At 30.9% G+C, this 25,830-nt stretch overlaps 1 protein-coding gene across 1 annotated transcript; it reads right to left on the reverse strand.

Moving 5' to 3' along the window:
• Nucleotides 1-429: 429 nt before the first annotated feature.
• On the reverse strand, nucleotides 430-25,355 carry LOC114758642 (uncharacterized). The gene is made up of 16 exons (XM_028947706.1): nucleotides 25,171-25,355; nucleotides 21,203-21,281; nucleotides 20,430-20,491; nucleotides 20,185-20,284; nucleotides 19,983-20,024; nucleotides 19,856-19,897; nucleotides 18,737-18,867; nucleotides 5,709-5,787; nucleotides 5,346-5,410; nucleotides 5,155-5,254; nucleotides 5,009-5,050; nucleotides 4,864-4,905; nucleotides 4,447-4,574; nucleotides 2,996-3,061; nucleotides 2,792-2,861; nucleotides 430-582 (listed from the first exon to the last, which is right to left on the reverse strand). The coding sequence occupies exons 1-16, from the start codon at nucleotides 25,353-25,355 to the stop codon at nucleotides 430-432; spliced, it is 1,386 nt and encodes a 461-aa protein (XP_028803539.1).
• Nucleotides 25,356-25,830: the final 475 nt, after the last annotated feature.

A 25,830-nucleotide genomic window follows, 5' to 3' on the forward strand; every position in this document is an offset into this window, starting at 1 on the left:
TCTGTTTATCTATTATCCAAGTACATATAGTATTGGGTTGTTTAGTTAATCTAACACAATTGTGCGTAGGTTCATATATCTTTATCATAAAAGTCACACTATCCAGTGTGGGAGAAGCATGAATTCTCCGAGAACAACTGTTTGAAACACAAATAGCAATTACTTTTGCTTTTTATTTTTTAATCTGATTATATTAAAATTCTCTTGGATTATATAATCCCTTAAAACATTCCTAAACTCATTCACGTTAATAAACAACAGATCTCTGTCCAAATGCACTTTACCTTTAGCATCATACTCAAATTTTCTTCCTTTAACGTTCTTAAAAATATCTAGAAAGTTAGGCTTCTATGTCACTACCACTTATAGAATTTTCATTACCATCAATATCAACTTCAGACTCACTACCTTCATTGTCTTCTACACTATTCAAAATAGAATCATCATCAATCCTTTCACCCTTTTCCCTTCTCCTAGCTCATCATCATCATAATCCTCTTCTTCAGAATCAGTATATAATTTATCAATATGAGATTCACTTTTATCACAATTAGCAATATCTTCAATATGAGTTATATTACCCTGCAGTGAAAATTTTTAAAATTAAAATACAAATATAATAAAATCAAAACAGATAGAAAATAAACCAAGTAGCACAAATAGGTGATTGGTCATTTGGATACTAAATCCCTAAATAATATTTGGAAATTACTAAAGATAGCATGTATGTGTGAGACAATTTTCCAAAAAAACGTGCTGCAATTTTTGAAGAAACCGTAAATTAATATGTGTAGGAAATGGACCAATCCACCCTTGGTGGATTGGACCCAAGCCTATTTGTATTAGGACTCTGATGCAAATAAATAGGAAATTTGGGTCTTAAGTGGTGAATTTCACCATTTTACATAAATTACAAAAAAAGAAAGGTAGGGCAATTAAGGATAACCGTGAGGAGGCAGTTTATTTTTTTCTCAAAAAGGGAAGATGAAGTTAAAACTGACGAGAGGGTATCAGTTCCGTCTGGTCCTTTTTTTAGCGTTTTCCAAACTCCTTCCCTTGGTCCTCTTTTTTTCTCACCCACCGATACATTTGCTGTGTAACACTGATCCAAAATCTTACCGTAACCGGACCTCCGCGTGGCTATCTGAAGGCGTGAAACACTCTAGGTATACCCAAAAACCCTTTATTGGTATCAAAGTCTAGTTAGTAACCTGCATTTTTTCCGTTGCTCTATCTGTGTATGAAGCCTGCGTTTTTTATTTTTCTTACTGCTTCGGTGGATAATTGGGTTCTGTGATTTTCTTCAATCAATTATGCAAATCCTTTATCTTACTTTCAAAATCATAGTTCTGTATCTTATATTTGTGATTATAGATGCTAGATTCTACTCTACCTCCATGAACACTTTTTTTCTTGGATTGTTTTTTTTCAGCCGTACCATTTTCGTTTTTGGGTTTTCTTAAAATCAAGTTTTTAGCCTCCAAAACCTATCTCATTGTGTAGAGGACGAAAAAACAAAGAAAACGATATAAAGTACGTGAAATTTAGAAGTCAGACGAAGGAGATATGGAGGAGAGAAGTTTTCGAGTCCATCGGACCCGACCCGCTTGCGAAAACCGAGTCAAGACAATCTGGCTGGAGGTTGAAGATAACCTTCAAGGCCAAAACGGCGTCATTTTGGCCCTTCTGTAAAAAAAAAAATTGTTCTAGGCCGAATCGTAGGATCCAACCCAGAATAATTTTAAGAAAAAAGGAGAGGGAGACCAAGGGGGTGTTTGGCTGAGAAGCACTTTTCCGCAAATCGAGGCAAACTCCTCCATGTATTTACTTCGTATACCGTAAAAGCACTTATGAAACCATGGTTTTATTCTTACCCAAACACCCCCCAAATTGGGCCGGATCGTATCCAGCCCAGAATAAAAAAGGGGGTTTTCTGTCATTAAAAAAAACAACCCAATTAAAAAAAAATTTTCCAGTGATTTAAAAAAATAGGAGGAAAAAATGGCAGCAATGCCACATGCACGTGCCGCCACGTGGCATGCCCACTCGACACGGGGGCACCACCACCTGAGAGATGGTGGCGTGTGGAGGCTGCCGACACGGCACGTGTCGCCGGTGGCGAGCTACATGGCGGCGTGTGTAGTTCACGCGCCGACAGTGTGAGTGGGACTTAAAATTTTTCCTATTTTCTCGGATTTTTTGCTTTTTGGGGCGTGTGTAAGCGTGTGTATTGTGCAGTATGTCTTTAAAATCCAATATAGTTCATCAGATTGCTTAATAATAAACTCAGCTAATCTTTCCTTCTATATAAGTATTTTCGTACCTGTTCATTTTAGCAGCCATCATTCTCTTTTGTTTATTTTCTCAGCGTGAAACTGAATCAACAATACTCGTATGTAATGCATTCAGATGGTTATATACACACACACACATATAAACAATTGTTATATATTCCGGTCAACAGCTAGATAACTAATTTAGAGATATTAAGAAAATTATATAAATCAATTATTTGTAATAAATATGTAATAAATGTGTGCTGACTTTCTTAAATTACTTTTATTCAATCATGTACATCAAAACTATACTTGGATGAAAATACCTTACAATTAATAGGGAAATTTTTTAGAACATATAAATTTAAGAGATAAAACGGATTGAGGTCTTATATTTAAGACTACTAACTAACTTTTATATTTAGAGCCAAAGGTAGTATAATACATTGAAATAGAAAAGGGTAAAAAGTTTTGCAGTCTTCAGCCAAAGGATAACCATAGTTATTTAGTAGTACTGATACATATATAATGAAGCATGCAATCGCATGACGCATGCCTCCACAGTTACAGTGCAAACAAAGCAATCTGATGAACCAAAAAAAAAAAAACAGTATTACAAGGCAAACAAAAATTAAAGAGATTCTGGTTAGTTAATAACAACATTAATTAATAATTATAATTATAATTTGAAATTAAAGCAGCTGAGGTGGCAGCCATACATTGGCTCCAGGGTCAGGTCAAGATCGTTCCTTCCCATCGTCGTTTCTTCTTCAGCGTAATTACCACTGCATTTACATAAATCATTAATTGTCATCAAACGTAAATGATTTTTATAATTATGTGTTGGATGATGCACATCTTAATTATTTTAAAATTTCAATTTATAATCCAATTCCTTATTGCTTCCATTTAAATAATTATTTTTCATAAGTTATTAGTTAGAAAATTAGTAGCATTATATTATTTTTCACATCAATTCATTATTAAATTTTAGCTAAGAATTTAATATAAATTAAAACCTTTCCAATTAAATCTTATCAACATAAATGAAATATGCAAATGTGTATGCTTACACTCTCCAAATAATAATCAGCACCACAAGGCCCAAAAAAAAAAAATCAGCACCACAAAGGAGGAAATCCACATATGGTGCACAACAATTTCGTAAACACAAAATCTATAGTATCTCATTAATTGGAGGAGATGTCGCGAATCTTGTCATTGAATTTTATGTTATAGTGCGATTCATCTTGGACTCATTACAAGTACACGGAAAAAAAAAAATTTAATTAACAAGAATATAGGTTGAGTTAATCATAAAAACAAGCACTAGTGTATGAGAGAAAGTTAGGACTTGTTTGTTTTTGTTTTTTTTCCCTACAACAAATTTATAATTTTTTTAAAATAAGTTTTTGAGAATAGAAAACAAAAAGAATATATTTGGATAATTATTTAAAAAAATCACATTTGAAACAAAAAACATAAAAAATCGTATTTGGCTGGGAGTGGCCGTCACTGGCGATAATACTTGGCAGGTAATAAATGAGAAAAGAAGGAAATTTCTCCATTTTTTTCAAAACAAAAAAATAAAAGTAAGAAAACATCCGAAAATTGTTTTTTTTAAGTTTTCAAAAACATATTGTTATTTTTTTTATAAAACAACCAATTAAAAACAAATTATCAAACATTGTTTTTATTTTTTTTATTTTTAAAAACATAACATTCTTTTCAAAACAAGAAACCAATCAGCGATTAATCTTTTTGTTTGTTGTTCTATTTTTTACTTGATTATAACTTAGTTAGTAAATTTTGAGTCAATATAATTTGATCTCTATGATTTGGCCATTTAAAATATTAGTCTACGTTTTTATAGTAAAAAAAATTATATACTTCATAAAACTGAGTTTTAAATTGTTAAAACTATATAGGGTCTAAGTTCCGGTGAGTAAAAGTGTAACGACAGAGTTTAAACTGAGCGAAAACTATCTAAACTTGGTCGTACCAAGTCAAAGTTTAATACTAAATTACAACTAACTCAAATTAAAACTACAGGGAGCAAAATATTAATTTTTTCCTAAATATAAACATGTCAAACATAAGTTTCTTTGTAAGATGGCTTTTGTACACACAGACATGTGCGTGTATCTAGAGAGAGAGAGAGATGAAGTACCTGATGATTAGAGAGGGAAGAGGATGATGAGGGAGTAAGAAAGAAGGGTTAGGAGCAGCTTCATGGCTTGGCTGCTCCCATGCCTGCTGTGCCTCTGCTGTTGCGGCAGCCTTCTCCCTCTCCTTTATCTGTTTTCATTCACATACATTACAATGCATGTACACACACACACACACACAATCGTATATAAATATAAATATCAAACTATAAAAGCATGATATATGCTCTGTGGAAAGTAAGGTGTCTTCTCCGCAAAGCACTCTACTTGTTTAAATTAGTCTTATGCAAGAAAGAAAGCCAATAACACAAGAAAATAAACGGCCTTTAATTTCCGGGGTAACATTACAATGATTATATATATTAATTATCAGTAAAATGAAAGGAAAAAAATAATTATGGCATGAATATAATAATTACCTTCTTTGCAAGCATGCTATTTTGTTCCTGTATGGCCCTCTCCTGTCAGAACAAAATGAAATCTCACAAAAAATGAATTTAAGTTGAAATGACATGGCAGACAGAGTCAAAATTAATGCATCACGCAACAACACTACTACGATACCTTTTTCTGAAGCTCAGAAATGGACTCGTACATCAGCTGATTCTGCAGTATATTCAAGACGTAAATTGAAATATCTCAGTTCCACTAAAGGAAGAAGAAGAAAGAGAGAATGTGAGATATATATATATATGTATGTATATATATACTTTGCGTGTACGGATATGTTTGATAGCAGTTTCTAATTGCTGCTCTAAACTCTGAAGCTCTTTGAGGCTGAGTGAAGCAAGATCTTCTCCCATATAATGGCTGAGATCAAACCAGACACAGATAAAGATAACTAAGACTAATAATTAAGAGGTAAAATTATTGATTGGTTAGTATAATGGTAGAACTTTGCCTTTGGTTTCTTTGCATGAGATCAATCTTAGCCTTCAGTCTAGAATACTCAAAGGTCCAGTTTTCCTGCAGAACGATTTAACAATAATGTGCATAGCTCAATTGATTAGAATTTCACAACACGTCTTGATTATTTTAAGGATGCGGATCATTTGGTAATGGAAATTCTGGAGAAATTACAAGATTATACTACCTCCGGTCCTAATTATAAAACCTTACTTGTAGTCTATAAATGAGACCTTATAATTAGAACCGGAGGTAATATATGATAATATGAGTCTTCCATGTTCATCGTTTTCTTTTATTAAGTTTGTTTTTAATCAGAATTATTATTAATCCAAATATGAATAGATTAAAGACAAACCTGCGTCCCGGAATCATTTCCAGCAAGCTGCCTCTCAGCATAGTTATATCTTTCATAGCGCTCCAGTATCTTCTCCATGCTGTTTCATTCCCACAAGAAAAAAAAATGGCCACTAATTAAATCTCTTCATTTCTCTCTCCCCATGTCTCTCTCTCTCTCTCTCTCACACACACCCCCCTATTTGTGTACCAAATGTGGAATCCACACAACATAACACATGCAATTCTGTGGTCTATATGTGTGTGTTAAATTGCCTCTTCTAAATCATAAACTAATCTTAACCATCTTAACAGAACTGACCACCCATGAAGCCAAAAAGAAGAAGTGGGCAGTTCAAACATGGGAAAAGATGAAGAAAAGAGAGAGTTCACTTAACATTCTTGTTGATTAATTTATAAAGGTCAAGGAAGATCAATAAATTACTTAATTTTTTAGCATATGTTACATGATTTCTCTTAAACATTTATGTGTATCATTAAGTTAGGCTAATTAGTTTGAAGAAAAATAACAATACTTTGAGTAATTTATTTCCCTTCATTAATTTTCTGAAATTCGTTAATTAAATTTTATATTAAGAAGTTGATGTAGTATATAACTACATGTATGTAGTAGTAATAATTCTTCTTAGACTTATTTGTTTTCCTAAATGAATCCACCCTTGACTTTTTCAGCTAAAATATTTGTGCAACACATTCTGAACTCCTTTGTCCTTATTATTATAAGCCATTCTTTATAGTCCTTAATTAATTTAAAAAAATCATTTGTTTAAAGTATTATTTTCCCCTAAATAATACCCTTTACTTCATAACTAATTAAACAGCTTCCTCTAATTCATGAGATCTATTGAGAAAAATTTTAAAATTTTTAAACTATTAACTAATTTAAAACTTATGAAATCTTTTTTTTTTGGGTAAAAAACTTATCAAATCTTTATTCTATGAATTGTTGTTGACATATATATCCTACTAAGCATAGGATGAAGCGTTTGTTATTATCCATGATTTTTTTTTCCTTTCAGCTAGATAATCAATCATGCGAGTGACTATGAAACGCTGGTTAATAAATCAATGGCAATCAACACTATTTTAAGTTACTACAATGAAATTAAGGAACCTAAAAGTAAAGGGTCAATTAAGTACTACAATTAACCCATATTTCCTGTCCAATAAAAATTAATAAGGTACGGAGTACTACTTTTAATTTGCTTTAAGGTAATCTCGTGTTGACACATGTTCATCTAGGAGATTGCACCCTGACAAGACATCCTTAGGTACTCCATATATCAAAAGGGCATAAAATCAAAGCTAGAGAACATACTTCTTGCTTTCTTTAATTTCTATAAGCCATCATTTGAAAGGACTAGACTTGAAACTCCCAGACCAGACATTAAAAAGCAAGCTAGACCAGAAAAGGATGAAACATTATCAAAGCAGAAAACTTGCACTTGTTTCAGAAAAAAATTTAAAACAAAAAAAAACAAAAAGTTGAGGATGAAAATCAACTTTTGACAGGAAATTAAAATGTCAAATGAAAACGAAAAATACAAATAAAAGCTCGCAGTTGCAGCAGAATGCAGCTTTTGCATCCATGTCCTGAGCTGAAAGGACTTGAGCTTTAAAATGAAACATGACAAGAAACTAATCCACAAATTAAGGTTCTCCACTCCATCATCAATGATGAATTGAATTATTGAACCATGAAATGAAGTGAAACATAAGTAATGGTTTTACAAGGATCATAGGTACAGTATGATTTTCTCAACCTAGAAGAGGACAGAGCTCTGAATCAAAGTTGTAGCAACGAAATTACTGAACTGTTGATGTACCTGTAAGTTGTTGGAAATGGTTATTATATTAATATTATATGTGTCTTTTAGGATTGTGAGTCATAGCTTTGTGTGTCTAAAATTATTTCGGTCGAATTTATACATGTACTTCTTGAATTGCGTGTTTCAAGGATGATGTTTTAGTAAACCTTGTTAACCAAATAGGAGGCAATTTTAAGAGTTGATAAAAATAATATAGGATTAATACAATATTCATTCTTATTTTGGTTTTGGTCTTTTTTAATTTTAAATCATAGGTTTTGATTCTTCAAATTTCTTTTTGTCTAAATCATTTGTCTCTGTATATTTAAATAATGACTTGGACCATTTAGCTATTAAAAGACTAAAACTTATGATTTAAAATTATAGGATGAAGCAAACTGTAAGGACGAGACATTATATCAACCCAATAGTATAAATAGCCTAAATTTTTTGTATTGTTAAGATAGGAGTTGAGTTGTATGATAAGATAGATATGACATGAGTGAATTTTGAGTTCTTCATAGTAGATTTGAGTAACTTTGACTTGTTGATCAAGCATATTATTTTCTTTGTTCTAACAAATTGGTATCAAAGTTGAGTAAAAGGAAAGAGAGAAAAGAAGAAGGTTTGCATCTCCATATATATATATACTATTTTAATAAAAGGAATGTGTTGAGAGTGTGACTAGTGATGAGTCAAAAAGATGAGAAACTTGAAGATACACAAAGAAATATTAATGCAATGAGAATGATGGACTTAATTGGTTTAATATCTCAGTTGCTAGGGTAATCACAAAATAATATAAACTAGTGATATTTTACTATCTCTTTTTATTTTACAATTAATCATTATTTTGTTAAGAATTAATAATTAAGAGATTATTTTAGTCTGTACTTTGCATATTTTAAGGTTAAAATAAAAAAATGTATAAAGAATTTGAATGGTCTAATATATATGTTCAGATTTCTTTTGGTCAAAGTAAACAATTCAGATTTGTTGCTCCTTCAAATTCAATTTTGCTTTTCTACATCAGTTGTCTCTTTTTTATTCCTTGAGAGGCTTCTAATTAAATCTTCATGAGCTTCTTATGACTAAATTTATTGCTATTGAATGAAATTAGAAAAGAAAGATGCAGAAATAATCAAGCATTAGAAAGAGGAAATTAAAATGAACAATTAGAAAGTAAGCAAAAAAAAATAGAGAAATTGAAGGATCCAAGACTATATATGAAGATTAAATTGCTTTTTTTTTTAAAAATCAAGTCACCCAAAATTGATGACTGGAAGATCACTAGCATGTCTTGGAGTACAGAGGAAAACATATTTAAATTCAAGAAAAAAATGATAAATATAAGATTAAATATTATGTTCTCTTTTAGGATTATGTGTGTGAATGTCTTAGTTTTGTGTGTGGGTGAATTTATGGAGGTATAGAATTATGTGTGTGTGTGAGAAATATGTCTGATTTCATAATATATATAATATATATATATATATAGAGAGAGAGAGAGAGAGAAGGGTGAAGGGTATTGTTTGGTATTATGTTAAGAGTGGAGTTCTAAAAGTGAAATTTTATATAATAAAAGGGTATTTTTAGTAGATTTCCCTTTTTCCTTATTATTTTCTTGATTGTAGTTCAGTATATTTAAGCATGTGTGTATACATAATTTAAATTGATTTCCAAAAGTATATATTTGTGTTTGTTTGATCTGTGCGAAAATATAAATTTATAATTAACCGAAATATTTTATTTTAGTTCTTTCTATTTATCAAACATAGAACCAAAACACTCATCAAATGCAAAACAAAACAATAGAAGAAATAAGATAAAAATGATTCGTGTAATTATTCTCCAACATTTATGTATGAGCACAATCAAAGTTAAAGCAATATAATACATACACATATATACATATATAGAACAAACGTTTTCCCCCTCATGTTAATTTCAACCCAAAACGAAAACCATGGTTATGGTCATTAATTACTACCTTCGATTATAATTCTAATTATAAATCTCGTTTGTAGACTGTAAACAAGATCTTATAATTAGGACAGAGGTAGTAATTCTTAAAGGAAAACAACAGTATTATTAATAACTCCGATGGAAATTAATTAGCAAAAAACATCAATGTTATAGGTATACCACTTGTGACATGCCTAGTACTCCTAATTAAGAAATGCACAAACCAGCTAGATTTACACACACACACACACACAAACTTAACTATTACTAAAAATAAAACCTTAATAACCTCACCATCTATATCTTTCAATCCAGAGACGAAGCCCTAAAAAGGGGAAGGAAAAAAAAATACTAAAAGAAAACAAGCTGGAGTAATTCATTAAACACTAATACATGTTACATACAGCCAATCCCCCCACCCAAAAAAAAGATAAGAAATCCAGTTTGATCAGAACAAAAATAAAATTTAAGTCATTAAGCAAAAACTTGATTGCTTCCCTCAACAGATTTCTTTCCAGATCAAAACCAGTTTCCACTCTGAAAACCAAATTAATCAGAAGAAAGCACAGAAACAGCAAGTATAACACAAACAGATTCACACAGAAGGCATAAAGGTAACAAGCGAGAAAGCAAAAACGAAAGAAACACACACACATCTATATATATTATAAGTACATATATACCAAGAATCAGTGGCATATTGGAAGAGCTTTCCTTTGTTATTGAAGATGATCAAAGCAACCTCAGCATCACAGAGCACAGAGATCTCATGGGCCTTCTTCACTAACCCAACCCTCCTCTTTGAGAACGTAACCTGCCTGTTCACCTTGTTCTCTATCCTCTTCAACTCAACCCTACCTCTCCCCATTTCCTTAATTATATATAATACTATATATAAGCTTCTCTTATAGTATACACACACACACACTGATGATACTGATAAAGTGACAGTAATATAATACTGGAACTCCCTTTTCCTTTTTCCTTTTTCTTTTTTGCTGAGAAAATTTCCCAAACAAGTGAGACCCAAAGGGCTGAAGGAGAAAGAGAGAAGGAGAATGTTTAGGGTTTTCTGGACAAGAATGGAGGAGGCCGGAGGGGTTTTTAAGCTTTTTTAGGGCAAAGAGATTAGGGTTTGTGAGGGGCGATTATGCGTTGTCGATCTCTCATTGGTTGACCTCTGCAAAGGGTCGCCTTCTTTAGTGTCGACCACATGTGGGGAGATTATTATAGTTATTTCTTATTTATTCCTATTTTAGTCTTTTCGTAATTATGATGATCTTGCTTTCTTCTTCTTCGTCTTCTTTTGTCTCTCTCATGAGCAGTTAGGAAAATAATTGTGATGGTCTTTGTCGTACACACAAGAACATCAACGTAAATCTGTCCATAGGTTCTTGCCGTACGGCGTGGTTGCCCTTAGTTTGACAAGTCCTTTTTACATGGATGTACTTAATACGATGTCGGAATTTTATTATAACAGCCAGAAGATGGATTCATTTTATCTTAAATATGATATCATAATTCATTTTATCTGTCAAGATAATAATGTTCTCTCCAAAATAATCTCGTAATAATTACACATATCAAATGATTTCATTAAGGGGTCATTTAAATGGACATAATTAATAAATAATAAGGATATTTTTTAAAAAAAATAACATTAATTTATTACAAACAACTAATTTAACTAGTATCCACATATTAGTTAGTTTTTAGCTCTAATATTAATTAAAGCTGGAGGTAATATAAGATCTATTTAATTAATTTGGATAAATTCAGAAAGCTAATTAAATTAGTTTTTTTCGAAAACATATACTGATTTATTGATTTTTCTAAAATAGCCTATTAAATCATTTATATTGAAACTATTTCTTAAAGAAAATTCTTTAAATATGTAGTCAATAGTGACAGTTTTGGGGGAAAAAATGATATCAGGGAGCGGAGATAGTAATAATGAATACAATACATGGTAGAATTAAGAAAAAATTACAAGAATTTTAATTGTTTGGAACGGCATTAATTCAATCAAGGATATCAAATTAGGGGAATATCAATTAACGAAATTTTAAAATATATTTATCAAAATATTCTTAACTTCTTTTAAAAATATTTCCTGATTCTTATTTATAAGTTTCAAATGTGGAAAGAAATTTGCAATTCATTTTATGAATTTCAATTTGAGTTCGTCTCCACATTTAATACTTTTTTTAATTTTGTTCTTAATTATTTAGTATTGATGCTCCCTTATTATATTTCTCCATACATTCTTTTTGACCTTTTTTATTTATTATAATGATAAATTCAGAACAGAAATATATTTTTAATTAATTTAAACTGATTTTTATACCCAAATTGATTATTTAAAGCTTATTAATAATGAGGATAAAAAAGAAATATTGCCTCTGTCTTCATCATGGTAATTGGCATGGGAGCCGAAGCAGCTACATGACATATTTACATATACATGTATATATACAGGCTCAAATTATTTGTTCTGATTATTAACCAAACAATTTTAGTCTTTTTTTTGCAATTTAATATTTGTAAATCTATCAAATGGTCAAAAGGTAAATTAAAAATTTGATAACATGAGGGCTAAATTAGTCAACAAAATTTTCAGTTAAATAACATTTTTAACTTTTAAGAATTCTTTTAACAGTATTAGTGGTTTAGATTAAAATGTATGTTTTTAAAATAAAATAAACTTTGTGTGATTAAGATAAAAAATAGAAGGATAGTTCGATTATTTTAATTTTTTAGAATAAAAACATTTATTCACAAACGTTTTGCCCAAAAAAAAAATATATTTCCCAATCTCGAGAGAATTGAAATTAATCTCCTTTCCGGAATTGAAATGAGATTCACTCTAAAATTATTAATATATTATAAGTTACAGTGTATTAAAATTACATAAATCTCATGACTCGCCTTACAATTGATATAAAAGCATGAAATTAACAATATAATTTATGTAAAAATGTTAAACTTATAAAATTATCATTATACAATCAGTCACTCCCAATATTCACGCATTATAAAGTGTGTGCGTGTATATATAACTAATAAAAGTTACAAAAATGTGAATTACATAATAAAAATTTAAAAATTTTGTAATTATCCTTGAGTGATATATAATTTTGATTATGATAGGAAAATTAGAACCTAATGAAATGAAAAGAGAGTTTGGTCGTACTTTAAGCTTTTCTTGTTTCATATGATAATGAAGATGTCTTGTAACTCTATTAGTACATTTTCTTTCCTTGAATTATCATCTTACATGGATATATATACACACACAGACACAGTTAATATGCTAAAATTCCAAGTTTGGTGATTCGTAAATTTGGGAAAGTTGTGGTGTAGCATGCTGTCACTTTTATCCACAAAGTGTCAACTTTCAATTAATCTCTGACACCAGCCATGTCTTGTCCATATCAGAGCATTTATTGAGTTTTGTTAGATTCTGTTGTAAAATAACCGTGAGCTTAAAGATATTCTACCTTTAAAAAAGGGATAATTATCATAAAATTTGATCTTATTTATAAGACACATTGAGTATGTTTTATACATATTAAAAAATCTAAATCTTATTAATTTTTATTTAAAATTTAACAACTTTTTAATTTTATCTCTATTTAATAGACATTATACGTCATGTAAACAAAATCAATGCAATAATAAATAATGGGTAAAATTGTACATCCATATAAAAAAAAAATTTTCAGTACCCTATAAAGAGGATCAAAAAATTTCTTCTCTCTGTGCCTTATAAATAAAATCAGAGGAGTACAGTCTAATAAAAAGATTTAATTACTAACAAATTTTAATAACAAGTGACTAATTTGAACATACGGCGATTGTAAAACTTGTCATTACATATTTTTTAGATTGTTAATACATTTTAAGATAATTAAATCTATCTAGTTGTAATTCATCTTTTTAAAAAAAATTTATAAGGGGCTTTTTCCAGTTTTGTTTTATATTTTTATTAATCAAATTTAACGTGTTACTGTTAAAGATCTAAAATATACTTTATAAAATGAAATATTATATACATAAAGTTAGAAGATGAAAAATATACTTTTTTTTAAAATAAAGATGAAAAAGATACTTTTTTTATAAAGATGAAAAATATACTTTTATTAGTGTCATTTTAAAATTATGAGTACTAATTAATAAAATAACAACTATGAATATACCTTAAAATTTATTCTGCCAATTAAATATATTCACGTCAAACTATATTTATGAATTCAGATATTAAAATATTTATGTTAATGATTTTAAAAATCATAATCTTTTAACAATTTGTCACTTGAAACAAGTAAGAAGAGATGAGAAGAGGTTGAGTGAATTGAGGTGAGAGTGATATTTAAAATTCAAATATCATTTCTAATGTGTGTACGAAAAGACATATTTTAAATTTTTTCCAATAGAAACACGATGTAATGTAATTTAAAACATCATTATAATGTGGGAAAATGGAAGAATGGTGTGAAAATAATGCAAACTTGGCAGTGCAATATTAAGACAGGTACGGAAACCGGACACGGTCAATGTTTGACCTCATTTTGAAATTAAGTATGATCAGGAACCATTAAGATTAGCACCCCTAGCACCTAGTCTAGGGTGTCGTATTCTCATCCCTCAAACTCAATACCCGTGGTTAAACTGGAACGACTCTTGCCAGTCGATCCAACCCGTTAGGGTTTAAGTGTAATCTCATTTGATTCAACTACCCGGTCCAATCTGATTTTTAACAACCTAAAATAATTATATTAATATTTGATATAACTATTTTTATTAATATTTGTGAATTAGGTAAAATAGTTTTTATTTTTAGAATCAAAAGGAATACATAACCTCTCATAAGTATAAACATCAAAACTTTTCAAAATATATAGGAAAAATATATCTTTTCATCATTGAAGAATTGATTCACTTATAGCTCAATCTCCTAGTTTGGTAGGACTTAATTTCTGAGCTTTTAACTCGTTTAAAACTCACTAACCAATCTTTTTATTTTTAACAGAAAGGACATTTTATTCGAAAAAAAAAAAGAAGTACAACCAGTGTAAAGAAACTACAAAGGAAAAAACACAAATTAAACAACCGAAGGTTCAAAACCAAAGTAAAAGAAGCAACTACAAAGTAAGTACAAAAATCATCCTCTTCCGGAACGGTCTTGCTAATCATCAACAGTCACAACTCCTTTGCTCCTCCTGCCAGCATAATCACCATCCAGAATACGGTACTATCATGTCCCATTCATAGGATGCCATCCCCGTCTTATAATCAAGATACTAAAAATCGGACCAGTTATTGAATTTGTCTAGAAAAGTGAGTCAAGGGTTAATAGGTCAGATCAGGGTCAGATTAGGTTAGACCGGTTATAATTAAAATAATACTCTTCCGGTTCTTAATATAAGACTCAATTGTTGAGTTGATTTTGGTCCTAAATATAAGACTCATTTATCATATTTATTAATTTTCTCTAAATTACCCTTATAGATACTCCTTTAACCATAATCAAGTAAAAGAGGGAGAGGAGGTATTAAGAAAGATGATTATGGTGTTTTAGAAAAAATGTGTCACATTTCTTATAATTAACTAACTTACCTAACTTCCTTAATCTAATCAAATTAGTTAAATGGGTTTTATATTAAGGACCGGAGGAGTATAATTTTTAACTATATAATAAATATCATCAAAATCATTTAATAATTTTATGACTATCCTTCATGTGTCAATTTATATGGCAAAAAATTTAATAATATTGCGCTTACCTGGTTTCCAACTCAACTTGGAATTCTCTCCAACCTCACTACTTTCAACTCCGCTATTATATTGATGACACATATGACTTTTCTTCACTACAACTTGTTTATCTTCAGCATCAATTAGCTAAAAAAAGTTTTTGGAGTTTTAATAATTTAATTCCAAGCAGCAATCTGAAGAAGTCATTTTTGGGAGATCTAGAGAGGTAATTATCAGATGCAACGAGCGCAATAATTATAGTCCTATATATCCTTGATTTAATAATACATTGTCACGAAGGATAAGGACAAAATTATAAATAATAGAAAAATTAGACATTTATCCAAATTCCTAGGGTAGTACTTGAGGTTGGAACGAAGTTAACCATCCTCATTCAATGCAAGAGGGCTATGCATGAAGTGAATGAGTTTTTGTACTCATTCCGATCCGCAATATAAATCACTTCTCTAAAACAATAATCTGAACTAAAATGTAACTCTCATTTAGAGAGTAATTAATGTTTTTGTTAATATATTCTTGTAATTGATGCTTAAATGTACTTTTCTAATCCCATTTATAAGTTACTTTCAATATATTTCACACAAATAAAAAAACCTTAAACTTTATTAACTCTTTTAAAATTTAACAACTTTTCAACTTTATCCCTATTTAATATACATTATGTCTCATGTAAATAAAATCAACACAATAATAAATAATGGGTAAAATCATACATCTATACAAAAAATTTCTCTTAGTATCCTACAAATAGAATCATAGGAGTAACTCTTTGTATTTCTCTCTCTCCCTCACAACCTCATTTAATACAGGTAAAGTTGTAAAAACACTTCAACTTGAAACAAATTTAATGAGTTGATTATCATTTTTTGATATTGATGAATTAGTTAAAATAACTTACATTGTGGATAAGAAGGAGTAAAGACTAGAGCCTTAAATTATTGAGTGGGCGAGAAACTGCACAATTACTAATCATTAATCAACTAATAATCGATTCCAAACAGTGGCTTATAAATAAAAATGGAGGGAATATTGTTTTCCACATATAGCATCATTCCTAATGCATCCAGTCCACACATCGATCAAAAAGCTAAATCTAAAAACCCCAAATGTGAATTTAAATATATGGACAATTTATATTCACATGATGCTCATCTTTGAACTACTTCTGTACTCATGTTTCCTGTCCTGATGTTGTCAATCAAATTAAATTAGGGCCACTCCTAATTAATGCCAAGGGACCTCTTTGTTTTCTCAGTACCATTCAGTTCTCATGATATAAAGAACCACTTAGAAATTCAATTTAGTATTAAATATAAGAGTCCAATACATTTTGTCTCTCACATTAATTTATTTTTCTCCAAATTAGTTCATGTAGTGATTGTGCATGTTAAAAGGTTTTTATCAAAGGATGGTTTTACTACACATGATTAATAAGAATAATTTAGAGAAGACAATAACTAATTTAGCTAATTTTTTTAATATTTATAAAGAAATTACGTAGCTTTTATGTTAAGCAAAATGAGTAGTATACTACTATCTGCTATGCCTGTATCATACCACATATAAAAGAGAAAATCCAAATAAAAAAAAAACCTCTTAGAATTTCAAATTTTTAAATCAGTCTTATTTATTATATTTTAATAGCAATTGACTATATTTGAAGAGCAAATGATAATATATTTTTATACTAATTCTTAATTTATAACTTTAATATTTAAGAGGTATTTTTGTTTTTTTTAGATTTTCCGCACGAAAACATGACAACCGCCTTTTGACTGGTTTTACGAGTATCGAGAAATTTAGTTAAAGTTAGACATTGTTCAGAATTTTAGTAAGTTTGGAAATATCCTTCAAGTGTATTAAAAAGTTAAGGTGCATCCAGTATCTGAAAATATTTTTTTAGGGTATATCTAACACCGTAAAATATTTTCAGGTGCGGCTAGCATCCTGAAATATTTTTTAGGGGAACCCAGCACCTTAAAGTTTTTTTTTTCTTGCCTTGGTGCCGGAGGCAACGAAAAACATTTTTGGCTGCTAGACTTGCCTAAAAAAATACTTTGAGATATTGGATGCACTAAAAAATACTCTACGGTACTGGACGCACCTAAAAATATATTTCAGAATGCTAAACGTACCACAAAATATTTTATGATGCTAGATGCCTTAACCCTTTACTAAATTTCTCAATTATTTTTTTAATTAGATTTTACAAAAAATGAAATACAATTTGATATTTTCTGGTGATTAAACCGCATAGTTTTAATTTATATATATATTTTTAAAAAATGTCCTAAGATTGTGTAATTTTGATTTATTTCATTTGAAAAATTTTATTATTAAAAAAAACGAAAAATTACAGTTTAATTACCATAAGATATCAAAATATGTCTCATTTGATATATAGAAGTTCATTATCAAAATAAAAAGTAGAAGAGGGCAAAATAAAAGAGTACATGGTTAAGACAAATTAGAGATGTTATAATAACAATCAAGCAATACTCTTCCAAAAATATTTCTATATTAATAGAACTGGAGTGGAGTGAGTATATGATAAAATCTTCAACTCCAATATCAATAAGATAAAAGTAATTCTCGCATATGAGTTGGCATTGTGCATCACCCTACAACCTTGATTTTTCTTTTTTCTTTTTTTTTCCCATGTAAAAACTAATAATAATGTTGCACACAGACTAAATAATTGAACACGTAAGATTTCATAAGGTCCACAGGTTAATTTTCTAGAGAGCACCACAAATTCTCCATATCGAACTTTGTCAAAGAAACAAGCTTATTGCTAGGAACAAATACAGAATGGTTTATATGTTGCTTGGTTTTCATTAACCTTTTGTTATTATTGTACCCTGCTATTCCAGGTGACACAGTTTCATCAACAAGATCACTACAAAAGCATCATATAGCATCATCATCATCTTTAGAGAATTACACGGTGAATTAAGCTGAGTAGTCAACATATATATATGTATGTGTCATGCCATCCATCCTGGCAGAAATTCACTAGCATTTTGGGCTGAGGTTCCAGCTCCTGCTCCAGGAGCTTCATTTGTTTCAGCAGAACCGTACCTGGAAAAGCAAGTAAGGAATCAGCAGCTTTCTCCTGTCAATTCAAGCTTGATCACCCGATTAATCTTGAGAGTTATTTTGAGAAAAAAAATCTTATATGCATCAAATCAGATATAAGAGATTTAATAAATTAGACAACAAAGTAAACTCGAAAATGATCCATTATATGATACGTTCAGTGTCTGCCGAAAAAGAAACTTGAGCCTGAAATAATTGGGGTTAGCTTGTATTTAGGTCCCAAGATATGGCCCCTCCAGATGGGCCTACCTCGTGTTCACCTAGACAAATCCATTGTGCCTCAAAATAAACTGTCTAAAAACGCCTCCAGGCGTTAACAGCAAAAATAAATCATATACTTTTCATACAGATTTTCATCAGTGGCGGAGAGGTACTTTACCCCATCTGCAATGTACGACTGCATTGTGCAATCCCAAAGAATCCCTCGGAGTGTGGAGGCTGGCGGCCGTATGAATCATTTCCCTCCCTAGCTTCCCATGATGGTTGAAAGGATATATTTATTTCGTCCAACTGTGCAAAAATATAAACAAGTTGGAGACGACGAAGAGGCACATGGACGAAGACAAAAGGAAATAGCATAAAAAAAAAAAAACAGAGAGAGAGAAGGCTGAGTTTCTGTATTATTTGCTATCTTGTAAGCTTCTACAGTAATCTTAATTATTGCAATTATATGATTGATATTCCTAGAGAAGTGCAAGAGTGTGATGAATCAGACCCCTACTACCTTTTCTCATCTATAATAAATAGTTAATTTCTTTTTTTAGGCTCTAGGTTATAAGACTACTTAGGGTGTTAGCCTATTAGGGGGACAATGGTCGAAAAGTGCAGTTAAAATATTAGGTAAAATTAAAACTGTAATTAATGCTGTTATGATGTTAGCTTTCTGTCTAACTAACTCCGAGGGTCTAAGATAGCGGTGCCAAGTAGCAGGCAATGCCTAAGTCTACAAACTATTAAATTTGACGTAGAATGTTAGACGAAGAAAGAATAAAATGAGAATATTTAAGAGACTAAACTAATTAAAAAAAGAATCCATAAAAAATGAATTAAAAAATCATTTCCCATCAAGAAAGTTTCATACCGTTGATATTTCAAGACTCTTCAAAATGAATGCTTATAGTTTATAAGGTCTACATACATTACTTCTTTATTCAATTAATATTAAAGAAAAGTTCATGAAAACCTGAAATTCATAACTTGAGAAATCTGAAAGAACTTATTTTTATCGAAGTATATTTTACAAAGTGGTTGCTTAACTCAAATTTGATTTATTCTTTGTTTTATATTGAAAAAGGACGCTTAGAGCAAACTAACCACGCATTTAAATGTAATCCTTTGACCTGCGTATACCGTAAATAATTTAGAATTGATAATAAGTTTGAATAATTAATGATTCAGATATTCCCAGATATAAGAAAATCGTCAAGAATTGACAAATCAGATTCAATAACCACATTTTTATGAGTAAAACATGAAAGATTAAGGTGTTTTTTGCTACCTTGCACCTCAAGACACGGTTAGTTTCCAGAAGCATCTCTTCCTGCCCGCCCATTAAAAAAAATGCAGTAGTAATCAGCATACGTATACAAATCGAAAATATTAAAAGTTATTTATCAAAGCTTTACCTTCCTTTGCAAATCAGCGAGTTGATCAAGCAAATGTTGTGTCTGCAGATAAGGAACAGGAAGATAAAAATAGTTATTGCTCATCTCTATGTATATAAAATTATAGTGATCATTCTGAAGAGATCAAAACAAGAGGCTATTAAGAGGCTATGTTTTATATCATGAGCTTATGTTTCACTTTAACGTGACCGAATTTACGTACCTTATTGGACCTGATTTGCTTCAATGAAGAGTCCAGCTGACGTTCAAGCTGCTCAAGCTCCTTTATGCCCAACTGCTCCAATTCTTCCCCAAGCAAATTTCTACAAATTTTATACTTAAATTATTTGCTTACATAATTAAAATTTCTAATATTCATGATCAAGCATGATGATCTGCTGATCTTTAGATCGACTTGACTATTATTATTTCAAAAACGCTTCAGATTCATAATTGTACGTATTTCACCTCTGAGTGCGCTGTAGTGCCTCAACTTTTGATTTCAGCTTGAGATACTCTTGGTAGCACCTCTGCATAAGTGCATATATATATAGCAGGGAATAAGAATAGACTTCGTCATAAATCATTGAAGACGTGGGAGAACCAAAGTTTACATGATATTACAGTTCAAAAAGGGAAGAGAAACAGTGCATGCAAGAAGGCAACCAAAAATTAAAAGCAAAAAAAGGAGAGGCATTTAGCCCTTTTCTTCACCATAAAAAAGAGGGGCATTTTAGATAAAAACTAGCTGGGAAAAATGATAGGACTACCAACAAATTAAGAGCCCCCGGTAAGAATCGAAGTGAGCTTTTACAACGACACAGCAAGATATGCCATATAACACCGCCGTGTTGGGGAGTATTTGGATTTTAGACAAGAATTAATGAAATTCATTTTTAGTTGTACTTGGCCTTTTTTAACATGTAACGATAATTCTTAGATGCATGGCGTGAATGACATTCTTGTATCATTTACTTTTATGTTGTATAGTCACTTTTAGATTTTACCTCTTTGATGGACCTTATCCCCATCTATTTTTTTGGGGTTGGGGGGCGGGGCATCTAAACCTCACTTCACCAAGCACATATGTACGTAAAAAAGAAGAACGGCTTTCGAAAGCACTAGCGCAAGAAAATGAGTAAACTAAACAGAATTACTGGATTTCGTTAAATAGAAAGAGAGAGTTTATAATTACAAATGCAAAAAGGATGATAAAGTTTATGAATCTCTTTTGAACCAACCTGTGTCTCCATTGCCGGTTGGTCTGCTTCCAAGGCACCATAGCTGCATCTTTGGTACCGTTCAATTGTGTTAGCCATGCTGAAATAATGAAACAGCCAGCGCATAGATGGAATTAATTCCAGTTCTTTATTGTGTATAAAATGTTAATGGCCTTGATCTACATGAATAAAAGGAAAAAAATGCAAGTGATTAAGATGAAACAAAACATGCATTAAAAGGGCAGCATATGACAAGTATTTACTTATTAGCCAGTGCCAATACGTATTACCCAGCTGAATCTAAGCCAAACATTTTTGTATTTATTGCATATAAAACGAGAAATTACTGAGAAATCATTCATTGTGATGTTTTAAGCTGAATTATATAGCTATTCATACGACGGATATTCATTTTGAGCCAACTAAATAGCTCTACAGGGATAGTCCTTTGTACATTTGGCATTAGAATCAGAGTTACTTTCACCGTATCAGAAGGTTTCAAGGAACGGAGAAAGTTATCCGAGTTAGACACGACCCACTTCATAGACCAAACGAGTAATAACAATCATTTATGGCAAAACATATTAAGAGTTGATAATAATTAAGGAATCCATAAATTAGAATATAGGTTTTGTTTTAATAAGCTTTTACAAGCAGCAAATAGAAGACGGGATCTTAATGTTTTGCAGCAAATAGAGCATCATTCTCATGCATGCATGCGAGTGCGCACACGGTATTTTTCTTGTCACGAATCAAACATTTACTTGAAGCGATCATATCATGAGTTTAAACTAATAAAGCTGCTAAAAATAATACAAGCTCAAGAAAACCTAAACTTCGTCTCTTTATAAAGCTCGCTATATCATTTATAAACATGTGCAACATTATTATAGGAAAATCATTTTGAGCTTCCGTTGATATTCATACAGCCTTTATACAGATTAGGTTTTTGTCATCTTCAGAAAGAATTTGGCTCCATAATTATGGGTAAGACTTTAAACTTGTGCATTTCTATACAACTTATACTCGTTCTACAACTTGGAGACGCTAGATGTAAAAACAAAAATAAAGCAATTTATTCAAAGAACCCTTTCATAAAGATTTGGATAAATAATTAATCAACTGAATTCTGATCTAATTAGTGAGATATTTACACTTCTTCCGATGTTCCTCAAGATAATTTGTCATGAGCTTTAAAAAACAATAACTTTTAACTTGATTGGTGATGGATCGGACATCGAAAGAAGTGTATGTGTCTCATTAATTGTGATAGAATGCCGGTGAGTATTGGTCCAAAACTTTAAGTAAATTGCTTTAGTTTTGATTTTACATCTTGCGTCTTCAAGTAGTAAACCTCTTCTCTCTCTTGAAAGAAGATGATATTTCATGATTTCATCTTCGTCCAGGACTTTTTGCTTTCTTCAAAGACCAGTGATGGAAATGAATTGATCCTGGTACTTGATAATGCTCAACAAGGCTTATAGAAATTTGTTTATATATTATGACTTTACTTCTATTTAGGATTTTACTTTTATCATGACCCTCGTACAATACAAGGAAAGGCCAGTTTCCTGATGTCATCACTAAGCAAAATTCGTTTTCTTTTACTCTTATTGCCTTAACCAAGAGGCTAATGCATGCAAGAAGTTATCTTTTTGGCCTACGTAACTATAGGGAGAATAGTAAAGATTTTGGTTAAATGATCATACTTTGCTTAAAATATTTCGACTGGAAAAATCCAGTTGAGCCAACAATAAGGTTTCGCTCTTTCTTTGATCTTCACACTAACCTGTGCATAAGCCTCTAAAATCTTCAAGTTACGTTGGAGACTTTAATTTCTATAAAATCGTCAAGGACCTCTAAACTGATCAACATTTGCAGATAATTATGAGCACCAAGAAGAAGCATAATTTTTTTTCAGAAATATCCCAGAGCATGCGCATATAAAATAAAACCCAGTTGCCACCTTGGGTAAGAGCTAGAAGCAGCGGATGAAGAAGGGTGATAGGTCTTTTTTCTTTTGTTAGTTTAAGTAAATGAATAATCAGTTTTACATTCAAAAAATTAAAACCCAGCAATTTCTAGTACGGAAAGTGCTCGTGCCAGGCAATGAAGATGAATGTTAATCTTAATGGCTTCTTCAAGAGTGATATGAATAAAACAAGAGTTAATACAAACTTTGATCCTTTAAATTTATTTTTATTGTGATTTTAGTCCCTTAAGTTTCAAATCATAAGTTTTGGTTCTTTAAGTTTCTTTTCATTTAAAATATTAGTCCCTATAATCTAATAAAAACTTAGACCATTTTACCCCTTAAGGATCCAAACCTATAATTGAAACCTAGGAACTAAAACCAAAATAAAGAGAAACTCGAGGAACCAAAGATTTTACTAACCCATAAAACAAACACAGTTTTGTTTTGTTTTGGTTTTTAACTTTTCAAGCATAAGGCTTCAAGTGGCCTGTGTTCCTGCTTTCTCTTTTTTTTTCTCTCATTGTCATTCACTTTAATCTACTAGCAAGGCCTACGTACAAAAAAGAACCAAATAATCTCATAAATGGAAAAAGTTACATTCAAAGCTTATCTTTACCTTTAAGTATAACTAATCTATGAACCCCAGTGATAATTAGAGCCATTCAATGGCTTTAGGAAGATATCATTGAAAATTTTCGCTTAATAATCAAGAACGCTTCTTCTGCAAATGAAGCACAATTGAAGATCACAAATTTTCACTTCAATGAAGTTGAAAATAATGATTTTTTTAAAGAAAATTAAAACACACGTGACAAATGAAAAAGTATAGGCGTAAACGACAACCATATCTAATTGACTAATTTAATTTTAAAGTTTGCCCGTATATTGAAACTTGATCTCTTTTCTGACAATACTCAATTATAACTGAAATATAGTACAGCATAGAATCCTAGGTATAAAACAGGTGTCAAAAGAATGTCAGTGTAATCTCATGTTAAACTATACTGCTGACCACATATTTTACAGGTTCCAATGTTAAGATTTGTAATTATTACATCGCATAACCTTGCAGTGGAGCAGGACTTAATAACAAGAATCCAACACTAATTAAGTATGAGTGAACAACTCCCAGTCCTCTCCTTTTACAAGCAAACTTGATTAAAAATTAACATATTGGAAGAGAACATATTCCTCTGCAGACCAGACTTCTGCAAAATTTAACTAGCTATGAAGGAGAAAGCGAAACAAAATTCTAGAAACTTAATGATGTAGATGAATATGGAAACAGCTAACGTCACTTCATATATCAAAGTTCGCAGTTCCAAACGTGAACAACTCCCAGTCCTCTCCTTTTACAAGCAAACTTGATTAAAAATTAACATATTGGAAGAGAACATATTCCTCTGCAGACCAGACTTCTGCAAAATTTAACTAGCTATGAAGGAGAAAGCGAAACAAAATTCTAGAAAATTAATGATGTAGATGAATATGGAAACAGCTAACGTCACTTCATATATCAAAACTGAAAAACCCCAGCATGAAATTTTGCTTAATCAGATTAGATATTAACCATGTATTGATAGATTGGAATTATTAAATATAAGAAATTTCGTCATCCAAGTAATTATATGTGGATGACCCTTAATCCAATCATCTAATAACGATTAAAAGATTCTTCGTACTCTGATTGTGATTATATTATTTAATCTTTTGAAAGCCAACAAAGAAGGAAAGTACAGAAATCGAAATCCGCTCCTAGCCCTATTATTATAATCAGAACACCCAATAGAAATAAACGAAGTAAGATCAACATCTAACGATCAAGAAACATACACAAAAACCACTCAAACAATCTAACAGCAGCAAGAACAACACAAGCATAAGAAAACGGGAAGCAATCCTCGAGGACAAGCAAGAAAGAATCAAGGGAAAAACCAAAAAATGCTTCTTTTCTCGAAAGGCACACAAATTGAAAGCTGAATAGAGCATAATATTAGCTAGATCGAGAAAGAACCTTGAGTTGCTGCAGAACTCATAGAGCTTGCCTCGGTTGGAGAAGATGATAAGAGCAACCTCAGCATCGCAGAGTACCGAGAGTTCGTAAGCCTTCTTGAGAAGCCCATTCCTCCGCTTGGCAAATGTCACTTGCCGATTTATCTTGTTCTCGATCCTCTTCAGCTCCACTCTTCCTCTACCCATTATGCTTTACGCGAGAGACAGACAGACAGAGATTATTACAATATCTATATATGGAACCAAAACTTCTCAGGATTCAATCAGATATAAAAATATATATACATACATATATGGAAGTTTCCAAAAGTTAGAGCTGAAAATTTTTCATCTCCTTCAGCTTCTTCCTCGTGGCTAATAAATTTATCTGTTAACCCTCTTTCTTAGGGTTTTCTTTGGTATGTATTCCGTGATGCTTCAGAGAAGAAGAAGAGAGATAACCAAAGCTCATTCATGGCCTTAACCACAGGCTTAGCTTTTTTATAAAGCAGTAGAAAACAAATCAGAGAAGACAACAGTTGGCTACAGCTGATTCCCCGGTAACTTTTTTAATAATAATAATAATAATAATAATAATAGAAAGAGAGAGAAGACAAAGGAAAAATTATTATTATTTTTGGTTCCTAATGTTTTTAAAACATTATAACTCAGTTAATAAACT

Source organism: Neltuma alba, unplaced genomic scaffold (genome assembly GCF_004799145.2).
Source record: "Neltuma alba isolate B1F8T4 unplaced genomic scaffold, ASM479914v2 tig00010740_pilon, whole genome shotgun sequence".
Lineage (NCBI taxonomy): Eukaryota > Viridiplantae > Streptophyta > Magnoliopsida > Fabales > Fabaceae > Neltuma > Neltuma alba.